Source organism: Rhipicephalus microplus, chromosome X (genome assembly GCF_043290135.1).
Source record: "Rhipicephalus microplus isolate Deutch F79 chromosome X, USDA_Rmic, whole genome shotgun sequence".
Lineage (NCBI taxonomy): Eukaryota > Metazoa > Arthropoda > Arachnida > Ixodida > Ixodidae > Rhipicephalus > Rhipicephalus microplus.
The window spans coordinates 273517123-273536579 of NC_134710.1; the positions used below are offsets into that span (position 1 = coordinate 273517123).

The following is a 19457-nucleotide window of genomic DNA, read 5'->3' on the forward strand; positions in this document are numbered from 1 at the left end:
CTGCCAACCAGTTCACAATTAAGCCTTTCTATCTCTTCATCTAATTCCTGCATCCTTTTTATATGTTCTTCATGCCTGCGCTCAGCTTCCAATTCCTCCTGGCGCCATCTTTCCTTTCTTTGCGCCCTTTGTACTTCCTCCTTCTGGTCCAATAAGTACATATTCCCGAAGTGCTCGATTTCCTCATTGTCACTATTGCTTTCGAGAATCACTTCGCGGAGTTTAGAAGCAGGCATATCATCATTAAAATCTAGCTCCAGATCCCAACACAGGTTCAGCAGGTTCTCTCTCGTCAATCTCGTAAGATCCATGGCGACTACTTTGCTTTGGCTCAGCTGTGACAAAACACAAACCCACCAGCGCTTCAATTCTGGGTCAAGAGAAATTGAAGCCTGGCAAATCTCACAGCGGAGACCACAAGCTTAAGCACCCAAGTAGCACTACGTGGCCAACATCCCTCTCTACTTTTTCTTGTTAATTTTTCACTCCTGCTTTTTACAACATCCTAAAATTTAACCCGCAACGTACCCTTAGAAATTTTGAAACATTACCCCTTGTTCCTATTGAATCATCTAAGCTTTCCTGCTTTAGCGTACTTGCTCAGATAATCATCCAGTGCTGCCTTGTGCTGAGATAACAACCACAGTGGCCAGGCAGTTGTTGGTTATATCTATCTTTTAACGAATTTAGGCTAAAAGACTCGATATATCTCAAGCACAAAGCCAGGCACTCACCCCATTACGTGCGGTGGTGGTACGCCGCTTCGATCCCGCCGAGTTCCAGGGCTTTCGGCTGGCCTCCGGTACATGTCGCTCTCCGTCGCAGACTCGTATCCCACCGCTGCCAACCAGGCAGTGGACGTGCTTTGTGCGGGATTTTCCGTCGGCTGACGTGTCTTCGTTGCTTCGTGGTGTGACGCTTCGTCCCCCAAATAGTGCGCAGTTATCTTCACATAACATGTCTTTATGTCGGCATTGTTTCTCAAGTGAATCGAGCCAGTCGTGCACGCTAAGACTGACGGAATTGTTTTGTTTTGTTTCTTTGGTGACCGCTAGAAAACGTCTGTCGTGCGAGATTTGATCTTGTGTGAGCCAGTAGTCGTTACAGACCAGCGTGCCAAGTTGCTGCGCTTACGGGAGAGCTCCGATGATGCCAGGACTGGAATCATTGCATGTGCAACATCCTCTTCAGGCACGCTGCGCTATTGCCAACAGGGTCGACGGCACCATTGCCAACGGCATCTCTAATCGCAAGCGCCGGCAAGCTCAGTATTCAGAATGTGTGTGACGTCTTCGGTGCCGCATAATCAGAAATAATATAAAGTAATTTAAAAAAAATCATTGGGAATGGTGATATCACGGTTCTGCGGGTCTGCAGGACACGGGGGCAACGCGTGTGCACGAGGGAGTAAGAGACAGGCGCTGTTGTTTTGCCGGTAATGTTCCTCTTCAAAAACTGACCCTTTCACTTTCTCATGATTTCCATCTTGTAAGCCGTTTTTATCCACCGTCAAGAAAAAAAAAATTGGTTTCGCGGTATACCATGTTGTGCTGATTTGTAATGTCAATGGCGCCTTGCTGCAGAGTGCAAATACTGCTTATTCTAGCTACTTCTGCGAATGCGAGGCTAGCAAGGAACACGACGTTGTGACAGCGGGATACTCATTTCAAAGGAATGTATTCGTAATTATTCTCAGGTTAATCATCATCATCATGATCATCGTCATCATCATCTTCTTCTTCGGCGTCGTCATCGTCATCATTTATGCCCACTGTAGGGTGAAGATGATCTTCTATTCCAGTGTTTTTTGTTTATTTAAATGGAAAATAAACGAAGCAGTTTTTGTCACCGTGACATGGCGACAGCTACCCCTTTCCACTTGATTGGTACAAATAAAATATACAAAAAACAATAGAATATACACATATATACAGTCCTACATAGGTGAGAGCAAAAGTTCTCCTATGGGCAGAACAAGCACGTAGACGCCACGCTCACTTTTAACTTTTGTCCGCTCTGTAGTCGTCACAAATCTTCGTTTCTTCGAATAACTGTTGCAGCACCTTCATTACTTTGCCATTTGTTTTGGATGGGCATGGACCCAGTATTTTATTCAACGCAAATGGTCGCTCGGGATATAACTTATGCAGTTCCTGTTCTAGTCGCCTTCGGTGTGTGTCGTGTTTCGGACAGTCGAGCAAGAGGTGACAGATATCCTCGTCGTCGTGGCCGCATGAACATGCTGACGATGTTGCACGCTGAATACGAAGTAGGAAGTGCTTTGTGTAAGCAGTTCCGAGTCGTAGACAATGTATGAGTGTGGCGATACGTCTTGGGAGGTCACGATCTAATTAGTATTCAAGATTAGGATCAACAGAATATAGAATCGATTCCTTTGTTCTGTCTGTGAACCAGGTAGACAGGCATAATTCATGTTTTGTTGTTCTTAAAATTATATGCCTTGTGCTAGCTGAGTGGTGGCTTCAAACTTTTTAATTTTACCACCCCACTTAGTTCTGTGCCATCCGTGTATGTGCTTATTTCTGTTGGAATCCATCCTGTGACCCTAATAAATCACAAGTCATTTTTTGTCTTGCGCACTAATGACCTTCCCATCTCACATATCATTTATTATATGCTGTAATTTTGGTTACCCTTTCTTACTCTCTCATTAGGTATGCTGCATACCTTGCTCATTAATATTGCCCCTGACATTTTCCGATCCATCACACACTGCGTAGTTCTTCGTCTTGCGTTCCCTTGTTATCCTCCTACTTTTTGCACCTTATGCCAGTACTGGAAGAATGCGATTTTATTACACTTATATTTTCAATACTACAGCATTTAGACACACATACGATACTAGCAGTTGTGTGACGAAGTTGTATGACGAAGCTACATACTCGTGCTGGGGTATTCGTTCGGCCGAGCAGTAACAAATCTGCCGGGCTCAGCCATCCAAGCAAGACATTCCGGATGGGAGCTTCTTCATCACTACTTCCGCACAAACACCTCTCGTACAAGTTGCGCAGACACTAAATGACTCACGTGTGCTACATTTCTAACCGCATCTGACGATCACGCCCCACCGAGTATTGCACAACGTTCACAAGCACGGGTCCAGCGGCCAAAGAACAAGAGCGGCAAGTCTCCGCAGCGCATGTACCCCGGCCGTAGTGCGTTGCTCCGACGACTATTAACCTCGTTGCCGCGATGTTTACGCGAGCGTTCGCGAAGCGCCATAGCCGATGCGCGAAAAATAAAGAAAACAGCTCCAATAGAGCCTATAAGCGCTCGCTCTCAGTGAACGCCAAGCACCGCTCCAATATCCTCATCGGAAAGAGGGCGGGGTGGAAGGAGGCTGTGAAGCAGAGGCTTTCCCTCTCGTGCATTGGAACTGGCGATAACTAAGGTCTCGTTACCGAACAGGATCAATAAAGCACTCGGCCCCCTCTGACGACCGAGGAGGCCCATTCCTCTCAGGAGGAGCCCCGAATGTTGACACACGCCCTAGCAGCGGCAACCAGTTTCGCAGCAGAAATAAGACTGTAGGATAAAGAAAAAAATACATAGGAAGCGTTAGGAGCAGAGCGCGGCTGTGTAGAACACGCTAAAAAGAACAGAGAGAGAGGGAAAAAAAGCCGGTATCAAGAAAACAAATACTTCCCGGTGATTGTTTTATTGAACGCAGCCACGAATCCTGAGTCTTCCCGCGCTAGAGGTGGCAGTACATAAGTTATCCATGGTGACGTTGCAGTCTGTCGTGCGCACTTTGTCCTCTGCCACCGCAATTCCCGTCTCCTACTTGCTTTTATTTTCAGGGGCCTTGTTTCGAGCACATATCGTCTTGTTAGCCAGTACGTGACTTGGAAAGGAAATTGAGAGATTGACCGAGTACGTAGGGCTTCCGTGACCCCCCCCCCCCCCCCCCCTGACCTTACGCTTAAGCTAACGCAACGAAAAATGAAATTGGGATGAATTACTAATAAAATCAGTCATGGCTGTTTAATAGCAGCATGGTAACAGAACAACGCATAGGATATCAAATAGAGAAGGGTGCAATAATTAATTGTCTTGGGTGTCATGTTACAGTGGCCAGACATCGCCGGGGTGGTGCAAACACAACTTGTAGCTGCGCAATGAAGGTACATGCACTGCTCATATCTGGACGATTATCTACGCTTTTTGTTGGTTTTCATTTAGTAAGATTGTGAGCAGAAAAATGGTCGAGTGTACGCACAATGCACGACATAGTATCGGTTAAACTTTAATTTTACGTACATTCAAGAAGGTATTTTTTTATTTTGGGGCTTCTAGCTCTCTCTCTCTTCTTCATCTTTTCTTTTTGCATGTGTGACTACATCGAACCGGTCGAAGTGCGTACGCTTTCTACAAAAAAACGTAATGACCAGAGCTACGTGAAAGTAAGAAAGTAAAGCAGTCATGGATGGGATTCATTTTTGCATTCGTATCACTCATCCATTTTCACCGATGTTTCTCGGAAAAACGAAACTAAAGAGACATATGAATACCACCGATGAAATTCAATTCTCTATGAGTAAGTACTAAGAAACACTAGGGTAAACAAGCTGGAGACGAGATGAACAGATGTCGAAGCAATAATCGTCGCTCATGCAAGCCCGTGCGTCGCGCACCGCTTAGCTTATATATCTCTAGCGTAAAAAAAAACCTTTACGTTCATTTTCACATTCCATTATTCCGTAGCGTTGATAATTCAAGGAGCATTGTCCGAAAACTTGTTGATGAAGAGATAGGCAAATCAAGAGGATACATGACCGAAAAAGCAGTTATTATTGAAGAGCGACAGCTGCTCCTGAGTAGGCGATGCAAGATTTTTCTTATTTATCAGACCAAACGTAATACATCTATTGTTCTTTGATTTCGGTAGGGTTTTTCTGACAGCTTGCAATTCAAGAACCTCCTTTCGTTGCAGTGATCGTCCAAACGTATTAGAAGTCGAAACTGTGCCGCAGATAAATAACACGTGCTATTCAAATTCCACGTGAATCAAAGAGCAGCTGCTTGTTGAAAAAGGTTGTTAACCCATATTGTCCATTATGCACGTGTATAGAGTCTACTTATTTTTTGATTGAGGCGGAAACGCTGTAGGCCCGTGTGCTCAGATTCGGACACACGTCAAAGAACCCCACGTGGTCGAAATTTCCGGAACCCTCTACTACGGCGTCTCTCATAATCATGTGGTGGTTTTGGGACGTTAAACACCACATATCTATGAGAGTCTACTTATTTGTTACAGCTGAGACAATCGTAAGTAAAGCCACGTGTCCCGACTGCATCGCACATCGTGCCGAGGCGCTTTGCGATGTTTATTCTAGTTTTTTTTTTTTCGCTACATTTAAAAATAATAATTGTTGGAGTTTTCGTCCCATAACCACGGCATGATTATGAGAGACGCTGTAGTAGAGGTCTCCAGAAATATTTATCTCTTGGTTTTCTTTAACGTGCCCTTAAATCCAAGACGATTGTTATAGCGTGAGAACAGAACGACGACACAGACAAGAAGGGCACGAAGGTCCTTCTTGTCTCTGTGTCGTCGTGCTGTTCTCGGGCTATAACAATCGTCACGTCATACCAACTAGCCCAAGCTGCCACACTTCTAACTTAAACTCAAGTATACGGGCCTCTAGCATTTCGCGTATACTTTGAATTAGGCCACCGCAGCTGGGATTCGATCCCGTGACTTTCGTGTCAGCAGTCGAGCATGCACACTATTGACTATACACCATCGTTGCAGATGGTGCGACCTTCTTCATGCATGGCGGTGTCAGCGCTTTTGCTGTTGTCTCTCTATCCTGTTTAAAGAAGTGTCCTATTGAATGTTGCATGCCATGTGTCATGGTGCGCTATCGATTTCTGCAGGTCCATGTCGTTTTCACTGCTATTATCTTAGCTAATACGGGCCATGCGAAGCTCTGGTTACGCATTTGTACGTAGACGCCCTCCGTTGGGCCTGAAGGACGACGAAGGACGACGCTTGGAGCTGAGGCGGCCGTGCTGCGTTGCGACCTGCATGCACTCGAAGTTCGCCCCTATACCAAAGAGTCAAGCGACAACACCACGAAAGGCAGCTGCGGAGCACGAATGAAGTGCGCCACTTTCGAGCGAGCCGACAAGAAAAAAAATTATTTGAGCGCACTTGATTCGTTATCAGTTACCTTTTAATGCTATAGTTCTTATACACCGATACAGACGCAATCGGTAAAATATGTAGAGGGATGTTGTAAATATTGCCGGAGCCTGAAGTCACGAAAAAAACCCAGGATAGTGATTTCGGGGGTGGGGGGGGGGGTGCTTTCCCCTCGCTTTTAAATGAGTTTTCAACTCCCCCTCCCTACGCTCAAGCGTAGAGTGAGAATAAGCGCCGGTTATCTGTCGCACTTTGGGATATCCTAAAATTTGTCTAGTAGATACTGCGCTGTTAATTGCACAAAAATGAACGTAGCACCGCTAAGTGGTATTTTGCTCCTGAGGTACTGGCTCGTTCTGCCTGACCCGCCACGGTGATTGTTTTATATGGAGGGTTGAACTTCGCAAAACCCCCACATTTTTATGAGAGACACCATAGTGGAGGTTTCCAGAAATTTCGAGCACCGTGGGTTTTTTAACGTGCACCAAATTTGAGCACACGGGACTACAGCATTTTCTCCTCTACCGAAAATGCAGCCGCTGACCCGTCATAGTGGACTAGTGGATAAGACACTCGGCTGCTGACCTGCAAGTCGCGGGATCGAATCCCGGCCGCAGCGGCCACACTTACGGTGGAGTTGGCAATGCTTAAGGCCCGTGTACCTCGATTTAGGCGCAGGTTAAAAAAAAAACACGTGATCGAAATTTCCAAAGCCCTCCACTATAGCGGTGCTTTCATAATATTATTGTGGTTTGGGAACGTTAAACCCCAAAATTATTATGACTGTCGTTCTGCCTGGATATCTCGGTCCTATAGCTCAATGGGGGTGCCTCAGTTAGCAAAATCAGGCGCGATAAAGCACAATCTAAAGATTTTTATTATGCGGCATCACCCAATAATGTATCCTTCATAACAGGCAGCATGCCTCGGAACGTGGTGAGTTTCCCAAATTCAAACGCTAAATCCACCCTATGTTAGCGTCAGAGCGCGGCTCCATCGTCAACGTGCAGGGGAACGTCAGACCCAAAATATGTTTCGGAAGCGAAAAATGTGACGAAACAGTGTCGACACGGGGGCAGCCAAGCAAGAGGGCGAAACAAGGATGGGCTTCATTCAGCGGCGTCAAATAATGCTTGCCGTCCTGCATGGGGGGCTGCGCTGTCGGCTGGGAAGTAGGCCATGCGAATACAGCCATCGAGGGACGCCATTGCGAAATGCCAGCGCCGGTCGCGTTGCCATATCACGCACAAGTCCCTCCAATAGCGCCATACTACGAAATAGCACGAAAGTTTGGCTCGAAATACCTATCCTCTATAGTTCACCTGTCTGCTTTATAAAAGCGTGTGTCCCTTGGAAGCTTCTTTCGTCGTCGTTCTTCCTTGTTCACCAAAATGAGGTCAGCGCCACTGCTCACACCATTCATACATAGCACGACGAGAACGCATGTTCGTTCTGCCATCAGTCGCAGCAAGCTTAAATTCAGATTCAATATTTCGCGATCTCACGTCATGCTAAATCACTACGTTTGAATTCTGTCTGTACAGATGAATGAATGTCTTTCTTTGGGAGAAAACAATATCTTATTCTGGACGCAATGAGTGGTTTTCTGACAAAGCCACGTTGGCGTGTGGTGATTTATCACAAATTTCAATCGCGAATATTGAATGTTTAGAATAGCAGAATGCCACAAAAAGAAAAGGCCTATCTGCTAAGTTTAAGTTCGTTATGCAAAATAATGCATACATCAAGGCACTGTTTTGCTAGAAGCCCTAGTTCAGCATATGGAAGGTAATCTAGAAATATCAACTATTGACAGCGGAGTGGTGTGGTAGTGATTGTGGATGTCCTTATTCCGCATGAAAACATTTCTAACTCCAATTCAAATTCTCCTTTTCGGACCTAAAAATCCGGGCTATAAGAAGTTCACTCAGTTAAGTGCTATAGCAGTAGTCCAACATGACAGTAGTTCCTTTAGGTTAGCCTGAGCTCCGGTGGCCGAGCGAGTGAAATTCGCGCGTGTAGGCTTCCTGACCTCAGGCCCGCGTCACAAAAATTCAGTCGCACGTGCTCATGATTTGACCGGCTTGCTCCTGATCCGAGACTCTAACATCGATCGTTGTAATTCTAGAATTTCCTAGGCAGCCATCGGTTCGTTCAACCGCGAGCTCACAGGACGCAAAAGTGTGCCGCTTCGCACGCGAAGCCTTCTCTTGGTGGCCACTCGAGTCAAGGACCAGGTACTTGTCGAAAGCACAGATAAGCGATAGGGCCCGCAGAGGGTGGCCTGGGATTGCGAGGTCTCCGTAGCTTTGGCGACACGAGCCGATTGTGTTGCGTGGAAACGCCGATAATGAATAAATAGAGCAGCTAGGCAACGCTCGCTCGTAGTACATGTATAGCATGGGCGTAAATTCGCCAGCCATAAAAGTAATGAAACGAAAATCGTCCGAGGCAATCAACACACTCACGTGTATGTGTATGCTCGGTGTGTCCATGCACACATAGAACAGTCACAACACGCACAAGCAAAGAGAAGTTGCGCAATCACGTGTCTTTCTTCTCGTGTTCTCCGCAATTAAGCTTGTTTTTCCACGTAGCAGTCAAGCACTCGTTTAATTATAGTATTTAAGTTCGAGATACTTGAGTAGCTGAATAAATCGGGATACATGCAACTGTACCCATCAAGGCCCGATGACAATTCAGTTTTCCCCATTCATAGTAAGTTTTTCTCATCGCCAAACTGGAGGTATCCGGTCTCTCTAGAAATATTCACGTCTCCAGAAGCAAGAATGCAAACTTTGAAAAAAAATTCAAGGTGATTTATTTTATGTGGCAAGGTAGAACAGTCGCGAAAAGGCTCGCATTCACTTCCCCGCATAATGAGTCAGTCCGTACACAAAAGCCTTTGGAATGAAAACAGTTTTGTACATAAAGCGCTCAACAATTTGGCACGAGAAACATGTGGCCTTCATCGTGGTGACACGCTGCGTACCATTCGAGAGGTGACGAGGAAAAACACAGACACGAGTGAAAGTCATGAAGCGAGCAGCACACCACTGAACGAACGAGGACAACGTAACAGTGCGCGTTACTTTCATGCTTCAGGTTTTCTGCTGCTGGGCAAAAAACGTGAACGAAAGTTCTCTGATAATCGCTATGATTGGCAGAGACTAGAAACGAAAGTTCGTCGGCGAATCGCGCCTAAAATCAAACACAAATGAATAGCAGTTTACAGGCACACAAGCAGCATTTGATCACAATCACATAGGTTTAACACGATGCCAACTAACAAGAAGCGAGACAAGGTCACAAAGCACAAAATTGCATTGAATTTGTGGCTTTAGTAGGCCGTATCACGTGGTTTTGACTCCAATGTTCTGTAATTTAGAAGCGGCCCTTTATCACAGAAATACGTCACTAATCACGGACGTTGTCTACTCCCTCGTCCATGTCTTCATCTTCGCTCAGGGACGATCTCCGGGTAATCTTGCCTGCATTCCAGAACTTCAGCTTCGACGCTCTGGAGAGAAAGCACTGTAGTCCGTTAGCACTCAGTCCGTGGCCGTGCCGTAGCCGCACAGATTTGAGACTAGCGAACCCATTGCGCTTGCACAGAACTGCGGCCAACGAGTCCGTTAGTCCGGTGCAGCAGAAAAGTTCTAAGTGGCGGATGTTTTGGCAGTGTGATAGGAGAAGCTCGCATGCTTCTCGAGGTACTGTACGACCGACGCGAGGGCGCAGCCTCAGCTCCCTTAGGTTCTGGAATGGCCTCACCGCTGCCACCCTCGAGCTCACTGCCGGACTTGAGCAGCCCAGAAGGATGAACCAACGCAGTGACAGCGATTCTAGTTCGGGGCACATGATGTCAGTCCTTGCTAAATCAACAACATCGAAGTGTTCGAGCCCAAGGCGTAACAGTCGCTTTCCACACAGAGCTAGAAGCGGTAGCACGTCGTCGGTGTAGGAAGATGGTAACGTTTGACTGTTCCTGAGTTCCAGTGAACGGAGGCGCTTCAACTTAGCTAATTCCCTCAGGTTCATGTCCTCTTGCACGTGCAGCACAACTTCTTCCAAACCCGGAAACCATGCCACCAACCTTTCGACGCTTCCTGATCCCATGGACTGGCCACTCTGCAGTGCGTGGACGTGGCTGAGTCTCCGCACCCACCATTCTCGGCTGCTCACGCTGGCTCTAGCATCTAGACTGTCCAGCACTGCCTCGAGGTAGACGCAGCGGATTATTTGCAGGTTAGGAAATGTTTCGATCAGACTGATAACCCCTTCGCCGTTCACAGACGATGGCAAACGCACTTCCATGAGGCTACACTGGATCGGCAGCGCTTCCCGTTGAACGAATTGAGCCACAGAAGCGATGTCGTCAGCGTTTATCGAATGATGCATAACTTCCAGACGCTGGAGCAGCGGACATGACCTTACTAAAACTTCTAACGTGTCTCTGTACATCTCCTGAATGCGCAGCACACGAAGGTTGCGGGCCGATCTGAGGAGGCTTTTGACAATTTCCTCGCTCTCCGGTGAGTACATCCAAAGGCCCGAGATGGTCAGCTGACAGAGGGACGAGCCGTTTTGCTGCAGTAGAGTGAGGATGAACTGCAAGTCGGCGGTGCTGCAGTCATCGAGGCAGCTGAGGTCAAACGACTCCACACCGCAGACCAAGAGCAACTCGGCTACGCGTCGCACGGCTGGGCTGCGTGCCTCGTCATCCAAGATGCACTCCAGCAAATCCTGCCTCACATGCAGCGGGCATTCAGCGAACGGGTTGTTGGTGACGGGTGTAACTGGAGTACGGGGCTCCGACTCCTCGTCCACACTCTTGCTCCAGCGCCACACGCTACGGCCCACTTCGTCCAAGCATTGTTGCCGCAAACTCCAGGGGAGTACGATGCGGGGCCGATCAGACGAGCACCCCTCGTCGGCGGCGTCCATGCCGTCTTTCGGTACTGGCGGTGCCATGACTGCTGCGTCCGAGCGCTTTCTTTTCGCGTACTCTTTGAGCTACTCGAGGAGTCGGCGGGAGCGCTTGCTTCCATGCGGAGGCTGTTTTTCCTTTTGCGGCGCGCAGGCACCTCGACCGACGATAAAAAGCGGGAACGCGGCTGCCTCTCGCTCGGATCACGCCGCGTGCACGTGAACAGTCGTGCCGGCGACCTTCTCTGCCGCGCGCGCTCGGCATGCCTGGGAGAGACCAGCCAGCTGCTGGGCGAGAGGTGTACGCAGCCGGTTACGTCACGTCCAGAGCGTGCGACTTCCGCCGAGGCCGTCAACAACGCCACGGCTGCCTTCGCGGAAAGCGTCGCCCGCTGTGCCCCCTTCGCGGGCCCCCGCGTGTGGTGTTGCTAAGCCAGCGGCCATTACGGTTACGAAGATATGCCCCCGGCTGCTCAAACGGGTTTTCGGGCCGAAGTCGGTCGCGCTCGGCCCTTTCTCTGCCGAACGGGGGCTGCTGCGTGGTAGTGATCCGCCCTTGAGAAACGCCGGAAAACATGCCGGCGCTGTATGCTGGCCGCTCCAATTCAAGCAACAAAGGGCCCGACGCCATGTTCGGTGCACGCCCCTGACGCGCATGTGCTCTGGAAGCGATAACGTTTTCAGCTGATGCCGGACAGCAATCAATGTGTTGGCCAAAGGCACTTCTGCAGTAAATGTCGTTGCGCGGCTTCTATCAGTGCACCTATTTCGTCCTGCCTTCGCTTTTTATTTATTTTCCCCGCCGTTGTGGTCTAGTAGTGGCTAAGGCACTCCCGGCTGTGGCTACTGCATTTGCGATGGAGGTGGAAGCCTGTGTGCTCGGAATTGGGTGCACGTTAAAGAAAGCCACGCGGTAGAAATTTCTAGAGCCTTCCACTACTGTGTCTCTCATAATCATGTGGTGGTTATGAGGCGTGAAATCCCACATATGATTATTATTTGTTTCTTTATTTGAACTCCTTTGGGGGATACGTAATGCTACTTTGTGCACACTACCCTCTGGTCATCCTTCTCTCTTGCGCTGAAAAAAAAATGCGGGATGTTTTTATACAGTGACACACTCGCGATAGAGAAAGAAAAAGCAGGAACATAATTACTAGACTTCCTACGAGCCTTGCTGGGCTGGCTATGAGGTCAACTGTAGGGAATCACTCACACGGAAAATATATTCACGATGTTTCGCTGGTACATCGTGTTTACGCTGCTTTAAAAGTAGCGCCGGGTAGACTGAAGTTATTATTTCTTTTTACGTTTATTTGAACGCCTCCGTCTCTAATATTGGCTGCCACATTATCTTTGGAAATACGCAAGAACGCGCGGCAGCTGCAAATACGATAGCAATGTGCACATTTTTCTCATGGAGATCTGCCACGTGGTAGCTATGTCGCATAGCGCTACTGCGATATCGCAGGATCAAGTCCCGTCTGCGGCCGCCGCTTGTAAAAGGCGTGGCTGAATGTCAAAACAGTGAACTGGACCTTAATAAAATTTTAGTAATCATCATCAAGTATGAAAGGAACTGCAACCTTCGTGTGCCGTGTATTGGATGCGCGTCAAATAGCCCCAAGCAGTTAAACCTAAGGCAGCGTCGCTCACAGCAGTTCATCTGGAAATGGCATCATTGTTTTGCCTTCTAAAACCTCGGCATATAACGTTACAATGTGTTTTGCTTTGCAAAATGAAACTAGCTGGACAAATTCTTTTCCACCAGTATCAGCACACTTATGTCTACTGCTGAATGAAGGTCTGTTCCGAAATTCAGCAATTGCACCTTGTCCGGTTCAGGATATAGTTCTTAACTAACTTCAACACAACAACTGTCATACCACTGCCCTCGACAGCGTTTTCCTTGGCAACCATTCTATCATTCTGACCAGAAGACTTGTTGTCTGCCTTAAGGCGGCCCACGCAGTACCCTTTTCATCCTTTTCATGCTCTTTTGAGATCTTCAACGTCTTTGACCATGTTTGCTCTCTAATCCATTTTATTTCAAAAACCTTGTATGCACGAAAGGAGGTGCACTTTGGGTGATCTACCACATTCTAGCTGCGGAGCATTTCTCAATCGCACGATGTCGCGCTTCGGCCTCGGCGATGGCGCCTCAACACCACCGCTGCGCATGCTCGCGCCTGGCGTCTCCTGCTGGTGGTAGTGGTTGGAAGAAGAAGGCGCCTAAGTTCTGCAGCCGGGCATAGGGAGCACGGCGCAGGCTCTCGCGTCTCGTGCCGGTCCAGGAATACACTCACAAAACTGTCACTCCCCTCCACCTCTCTCGCCTCGCTAGGCCGAAACAAGCAGCGTGTGCTAGTTAAAAAAAAAAATGACTGTTCGCGCTGCACGGCTGTTCACTGGCCACCTGGTATAAGTAGGCACTGGATCGCGAGTTAGGAATCCAGTCAAGGGCGTCTTTACTTGGCTTTCGCTTGATGTTGAAGGCAACGCTTCTCCTTCATTAAATAAATAAGAATAATAAAGACGAAATAACAATGAAGCATTCCAAAACCGCACCGAATTACGCAACATTCACGCGGTACTCCCACGACTCTGCGACGCATTTACTCGAGTTCACCCCATGGGAAAATGCAGGTGGCATTTTTTTTTTTCACACAAGCGCGTACAAAAATACCACCACCTTCATCATCAGCTTGGCTACGTCCGCTGCAGGACAAAGGCCTCTCCCTTGTCCTACTAGTCAACTCAGTCCTGTGCTTGCTGCTGTCACTTTATATCCGCAAACTTTTTAATCTCACATGCGCACCTAAATTTCTACCTCCCCCTAACCCGCTTGCCTTTCTGGAAATCTAGTCAGTTAGTGGTTATCCTGCCTGCGCGCTAAATGACCGGCCAACGTCCATTTCCTTTATGATTTATCATTTCTCTTTCATTTTCCTTTTTATCGCTCGTTTCGTCATCCTCAATTTAAGCTGGACCATCTTTGTAAGTGTCCAAGTTTCTGCTCCGTAATAAAGTACCGGAGAGATGCAGCTGTTATATATATTCCTCTTGGGGGATAGTGGCAATCTACCAGTCATTATTTGAGAGTGCTTGCCAAGTGTGCTCCAACCCATTCTTATTTTTCTAATTACTTCTATCTCCTGGTTAGGCTCCGCGGTTATTACCTGTCCTAAGTAGACGTAGTCTTTTACAACTTCAAGTGCACTGTTACCTATTTCGATGCGCTGTTCTCTTCCGAGGTTGTTGTGCATTACTTTCGTTTTCTACAGATTATTTTAACAGCTACCTTTCTGCATGACTGCAGAATTTTCACTAAATCAAACGCCTTCTCATAATCTTTGAAGGCTATGTATAATGGTTGGCTGTATTCCGAGCATTTCTGTATTACCTAATTGACTGTATGAATGGGGTCGATTGTTGAGTAGCCTGCTCGAAATCCTGCTTGTTCCTTTTTTCATTGAATTATATTGTGGCCTTAATTATGTCAGCAATTATCTTTATAAATAGCTTGTGTATACGACGAAAAGCAAGCTAATAGGCCTGTAATTCTTCAGGTCTTTGTCATCTCCTTTCTTATGCATTAAGATGATGTTAGCATTCCTTCAAGGTTCATGTACCCTTCCTTTCAGGAGACACTTCGTAAACAGGGTGGCTAGTTTTTCTAACAAATTCCGTCCTCCGTCGTTCAGCAGATCCGATGTTACCTGATCCTCACCAGGAGCTTTGTCTCTTTGCAGTCCTTTCAAGGTTTTTCTGACCTCTTCTATCATTACTGGTGGGATGTCATCTGGGGTACTGCTAGGCATAAATAAAAGTCGTGGTTGTCCCGGCTACTGTACAAATCTTTGTAAAACTCCCCCGCTATTTTAACTATCCTACCCACATTGGTAATTACTTTTCCTTTCTTGTCCCTTAATGCGTACATCTCGTTTTAGTCTGTTCCAAGTTTCCTCTTCACTGCTTTGACGCTTCTTCGGTTTTTCAGAGCGTGTTAAATTCTCTCCATGTTATACCGAGCTCCTTACATCAGATACCTTACGCTTATTAATCAACTTCGAAAGCTTTGCCAATTCTATTTTGTCTGTTGTTGTAATTGGGGCTCTCATGCTTTGACGCTTCTTAATGAGGTTCTTCGTCTCCTGAGACAGCTTGCCAGCGTCCTGTATAACTGCCATACCTCCAACTTCCACTGCACACTCTGTATAATGATACTCGTCAGATTATCATTCATTGCGTCAACGCTAAGGCTGGTTTCCTCGATGAGAGCCGAGTACCTGTTCTGAAGTGAGACTCTGAATTCCTGTACTTTCCCTCTCAGTGCTAGCTCATTGATTGTCTTATTTCGTATCAGTTTCTTTCGTTCCTCCTTCAAGTCTCAGTGAATTCTAGACCATGCCATTCTATGGTCACTGCATCGTACCTTGCCGACCACTTCTACATCCTGCACGATGCCTAGATGTGCACTAAGTACAAAGTCTATTTCGGTCTTACATTCGCCATTAGGGCTCCTCCGTGTCCACTTACGGTTCTCTCGTTTTCGGTAAAACGTATTCAAGATCCATAAGTTATTGTCTTCTGCGAATTCAACTAATAGGTCCCCTCTGGCATTTCTAGCATCGACGCCATAATCTTCTACTGCCTGATCTTCAGCCTGCTTCTTCCTTACCTTGGCATTGAAGTCACCCATCAGTTTTTACCTTACTCATTGCCGATTCCACGTATTCATAGAAGCTTTCAGCTGACGCGTCGTCATAACTGGATGTAGGCGCGTAAGCCTGTACCACCTTCATCTTGTACCTCTTATTGAGTTTAATTACGATACCTACTACCCTTTCATTAATGCTATAGTATCCCTCTGTGTTACCAGCTATGTTTCTGTGACTAAGGGACCCCACGCCCAGTTCTCTTCTGTCAGCCAAGTCACGATAGCAAACGACATGCCCATTCTGTAGCAAGGCCTGATCTGTCCTTCTATAACCTCACTGAGCCCACTTCATTTAACACCCTCAAGCTCCTCGAATAGTACAGTTATACTTTCCTCACTGGATAAGGTTCTGGCGTTAAACGTTGTCAGGTTCAGGTTTTAATATCTGCCTGTCCGGACGCAGATAATCTTAGCACCCTCTACTGCACTGCAGATCTGACCGGCACCGTGGTCAGTTGCTTCGCAGATGCTGCAGATTGAGGGCTGTGAGGTAATTCACGTATGCATGTTGGAGGTAGTGGCCAGATACTGCACCAGGGGGGGGGGGGGGCAATCCTTATCTGGTGAGGGAGTGCGTTAATGGCGGTAGTCACCGGTGAGGCCGCACCCCATGCCTTTTAATGCAGTTCCATCACCACACGTATTTTTTATTTAATCTGGTTGGGAACTGCATGGCTCCGGGATTTGAACAACAGACCTCTTACACGCAAGGCTGATACTCTACACACTATGCCATCGCTCTAATCCTGAACTATTTGTTCTATCAGCACACTGCAGATATTTTTAATGTCGGCTAGTGAACGGCAGTCAATGTTTTCAGGCTCACTGTATGGTTCACAACGGAGAATATGCCCGCTAGATCAATGTGGAGATATGCTTAATTCTATCACTGTGGTTAGCTTGCTTTATTTCTTTCTATATTGCTTTTAACCGCGCAGAAGGTGACGTTCATATGCTTTGACAATGTCAGTTGTACCTCCATCTGCGTTTTCACAATGAATCACCAATAAACGCTTGGCGCGATACGCAAATATACAGCTGCACGTATACAGCGTTCAGTCAGTATACATGGCAAACGTTCACTTTCTGTTAACGACGAACATTCTAGGTGAAGTGATGCATACACGCACTTCACAACATCTCGTTTTTTACAGCGAAAGCTGTACTGAGATCAGAACACGGGTCACACGCGGTGCCGTAGTTGTCCGCCACCGCCGCTGCCGCCGGTGTCCTTAACTAGTATCAAAGGAAAAAAAAAACTCGGTAAATGAAAAAACGTTAATGACAGCATGGGATTCCGACCCGGGTCCGCTGCGTGCCTGCGCAGTATTCTACGGCTGAGCCACGCCAGTGCTATGAACTCAGTAAATCAAAAGCACCAGTCGCACAATGGGATTCCAACCCGGGTCCGCTGCGTGCCAGCCCAGTATTCTATCACTAAACCACGCCAGTGCTTGGAACTCGTTTCTAAACTGGCCTTAGGCAGGCTTGATCTCGGGAAAGGAATCGCGTTATAACGAGTGATAAAGCGCTATAGAACATCAAAGGAACAGCCAGGCGCCATACAGTGCGAACTGCGTAACGACTGGGTCGTCCAATGCTCCAACCCATTGCAAAACTTCTTGTTGATCACCTATTAACTGTGGCGCATACTCTTTTCATGCATAATTCTTCATTGCCGTCAACCACTGCATAAAAATTCCTAGCAAGGGTGTAGGAGGTACTATACGCTTCTCCAAAGAATGATGTAGGATAGCATAGTGAATGCTGGCCTATTACACAAATTTTATGATTATTTATGGCATAGTGGGTACCCAGTAGTTTGCTTGTAGCATCCCAACGAGTGTTTAGAAAATGTTTTGAAAGGCCGCTCTTCTAGCTTTCGCTGTCACTGTGCTGCGCATTCTGCGCAGGCCTGTTGTGTGTGTGTGTGTGTGTGTGTGTGTGTGTGTGTGTGTGTGTGTGTGTGTGTGTGTGTTTTAGTGTGTGGGTCTATCACTCCTCCATGTGTATGGGGCAGTACTTAACCACCGGTGGCACATGCCCGCTCTAGAGCGTGTATGTGCCACAGGGGATGCGAGATGGGAGATCGCGGTACTTGGAGTGTTCCCTAGATGAACGCACGGACGGACGCGCGGAAGGACGGACAGAGAGACTTGCAAACGGGCGGACGGATGGATGGATGAATACGCGGACGTACGGACGGATAGAGACATGAACAGACGGACTGACGGATGAATGGAATCACGGACGGATGCATGGACAGACGGATGGACGCATGGACGCATGGACGGATCGTCGTGCGGACGGACGGAAGCAAGATCGAACGGACGGAGGAAGTACGGACGGGCTGACGGACGTTTCTCGCCACTCATCATCATTCACTCCGTGGATATACTGTGGTTTTTTTTTTTTTTCAGCTTGACTTCCGAAAATTATTGGCAGCGGCGTCTTCGTCACGTGATCCTTCACTAGCATTGTATTAGATGTGAGATATTTTCACGGCAGCGTATTTAAGACGCAATCATGCTCCGTGGATACTAAATGAAGGCATTGGCTGTGTATTAAAAAAGCATTAGTCTAAGGCTCAATCAAAATGGACCCTTAATATTTGCGACATTTTATTCTTGCATTCTTCTCTTCACCGACGAGATTTATGCTTAGCAGAGCCTGCAACGCTTTGAGGAACTCTGGGGTTTTCACTTCTTTCCATCAGCCTTTTTTTTTTTTCAACCTGTTTCTCTCTCTTCTTTTTTTTTCTAAGGCCGAAATAATTTGTCTACCCCGGCAGCCTTCATTCTTTCTTAGCTCTAATTTACTACAACTAAAATGGCGAAGCAGCACTGTGCAATCAGGCCGACAATAGATTTTTATCCATGAATTTACTCCGAGTCATTGCAGCTGCTTCATCGATATTGGCCATAAGCTTCGAATGCTGCTGTTATGCGCTGCCTTTGTTTCGACACCCCTTCCTAGCAAGACGTCAGAGACACGCTCGATTTTCACGTCGTATCGCCTGACAGTAGCCGTCATGTCATCGCACCGGCGAGAAACAATAGGCAGATGTCAAAAGTGCACGAGGAGGTGTCTGTGCTTGCTTCTGGCAGCACGAGTCGTGTTGCATCTTCTGTCGCCTCTTGCACGTTGGCGACAACAGATAGCGTATTTTCGATACAGGCGCATGTGGTGACGTGTAAGTGAAAGCTGCTCTTTGTCGAACAGTCCTACATTGTTCCTAAGTGACTTAGCAGCGCACTCGATGGAGGCAAGCTATACATGGTATAAGCAGATATATTTTTGTTGAACGAGTTTTGTGGCGTAATATCTTGACGGCCGCGCATTGATCGCCTGAAGTTGCCACGATGACGTATATGCGTCTTTATTTTTTTATGACTGAAATGCTGCGCAGTGTGCAAGCATGTAGAGTATACCGTATAGGTGCCAATATCTGTTTTTACCGAAGAAGAACCTCGTTTGTGCAACTAGTTAACTGGCGTAAGTCATGCTAGCTAGCCTTGCCTTTATGAGCCTACCGAAATATGAGGCATTGAGTTACCAGGGTTATTTACCATTTTACCAGGCTTACTCCCAAGTTTTTTTTTTATTTCTTCCGATTAAATAATGTGCGCTGAAGCATTG

General features: G+C 47.2%; 1 protein-coding gene across 1 annotated transcript; it reads right to left on the bottom strand.

Moving 5' to 3' along the window:
• Positions 1-8966: 8966 nt before the first annotated feature.
• On the bottom strand, positions 8967-11400 carry LOC119161494 (uncharacterized). Its single transcript, XM_037414003.2, has one exon. The coding sequence runs from the start codon at positions 11141-11143 to the stop codon at positions 9587-9589; it is 1557 nt and encodes a 518-aa protein (XP_037269900.2). The 5' UTR covers positions 11144-11400; the 3' UTR covers positions 8967-9586.
• Between the last annotated feature and the right edge of the window lie 8057 nt (positions 11401-19457).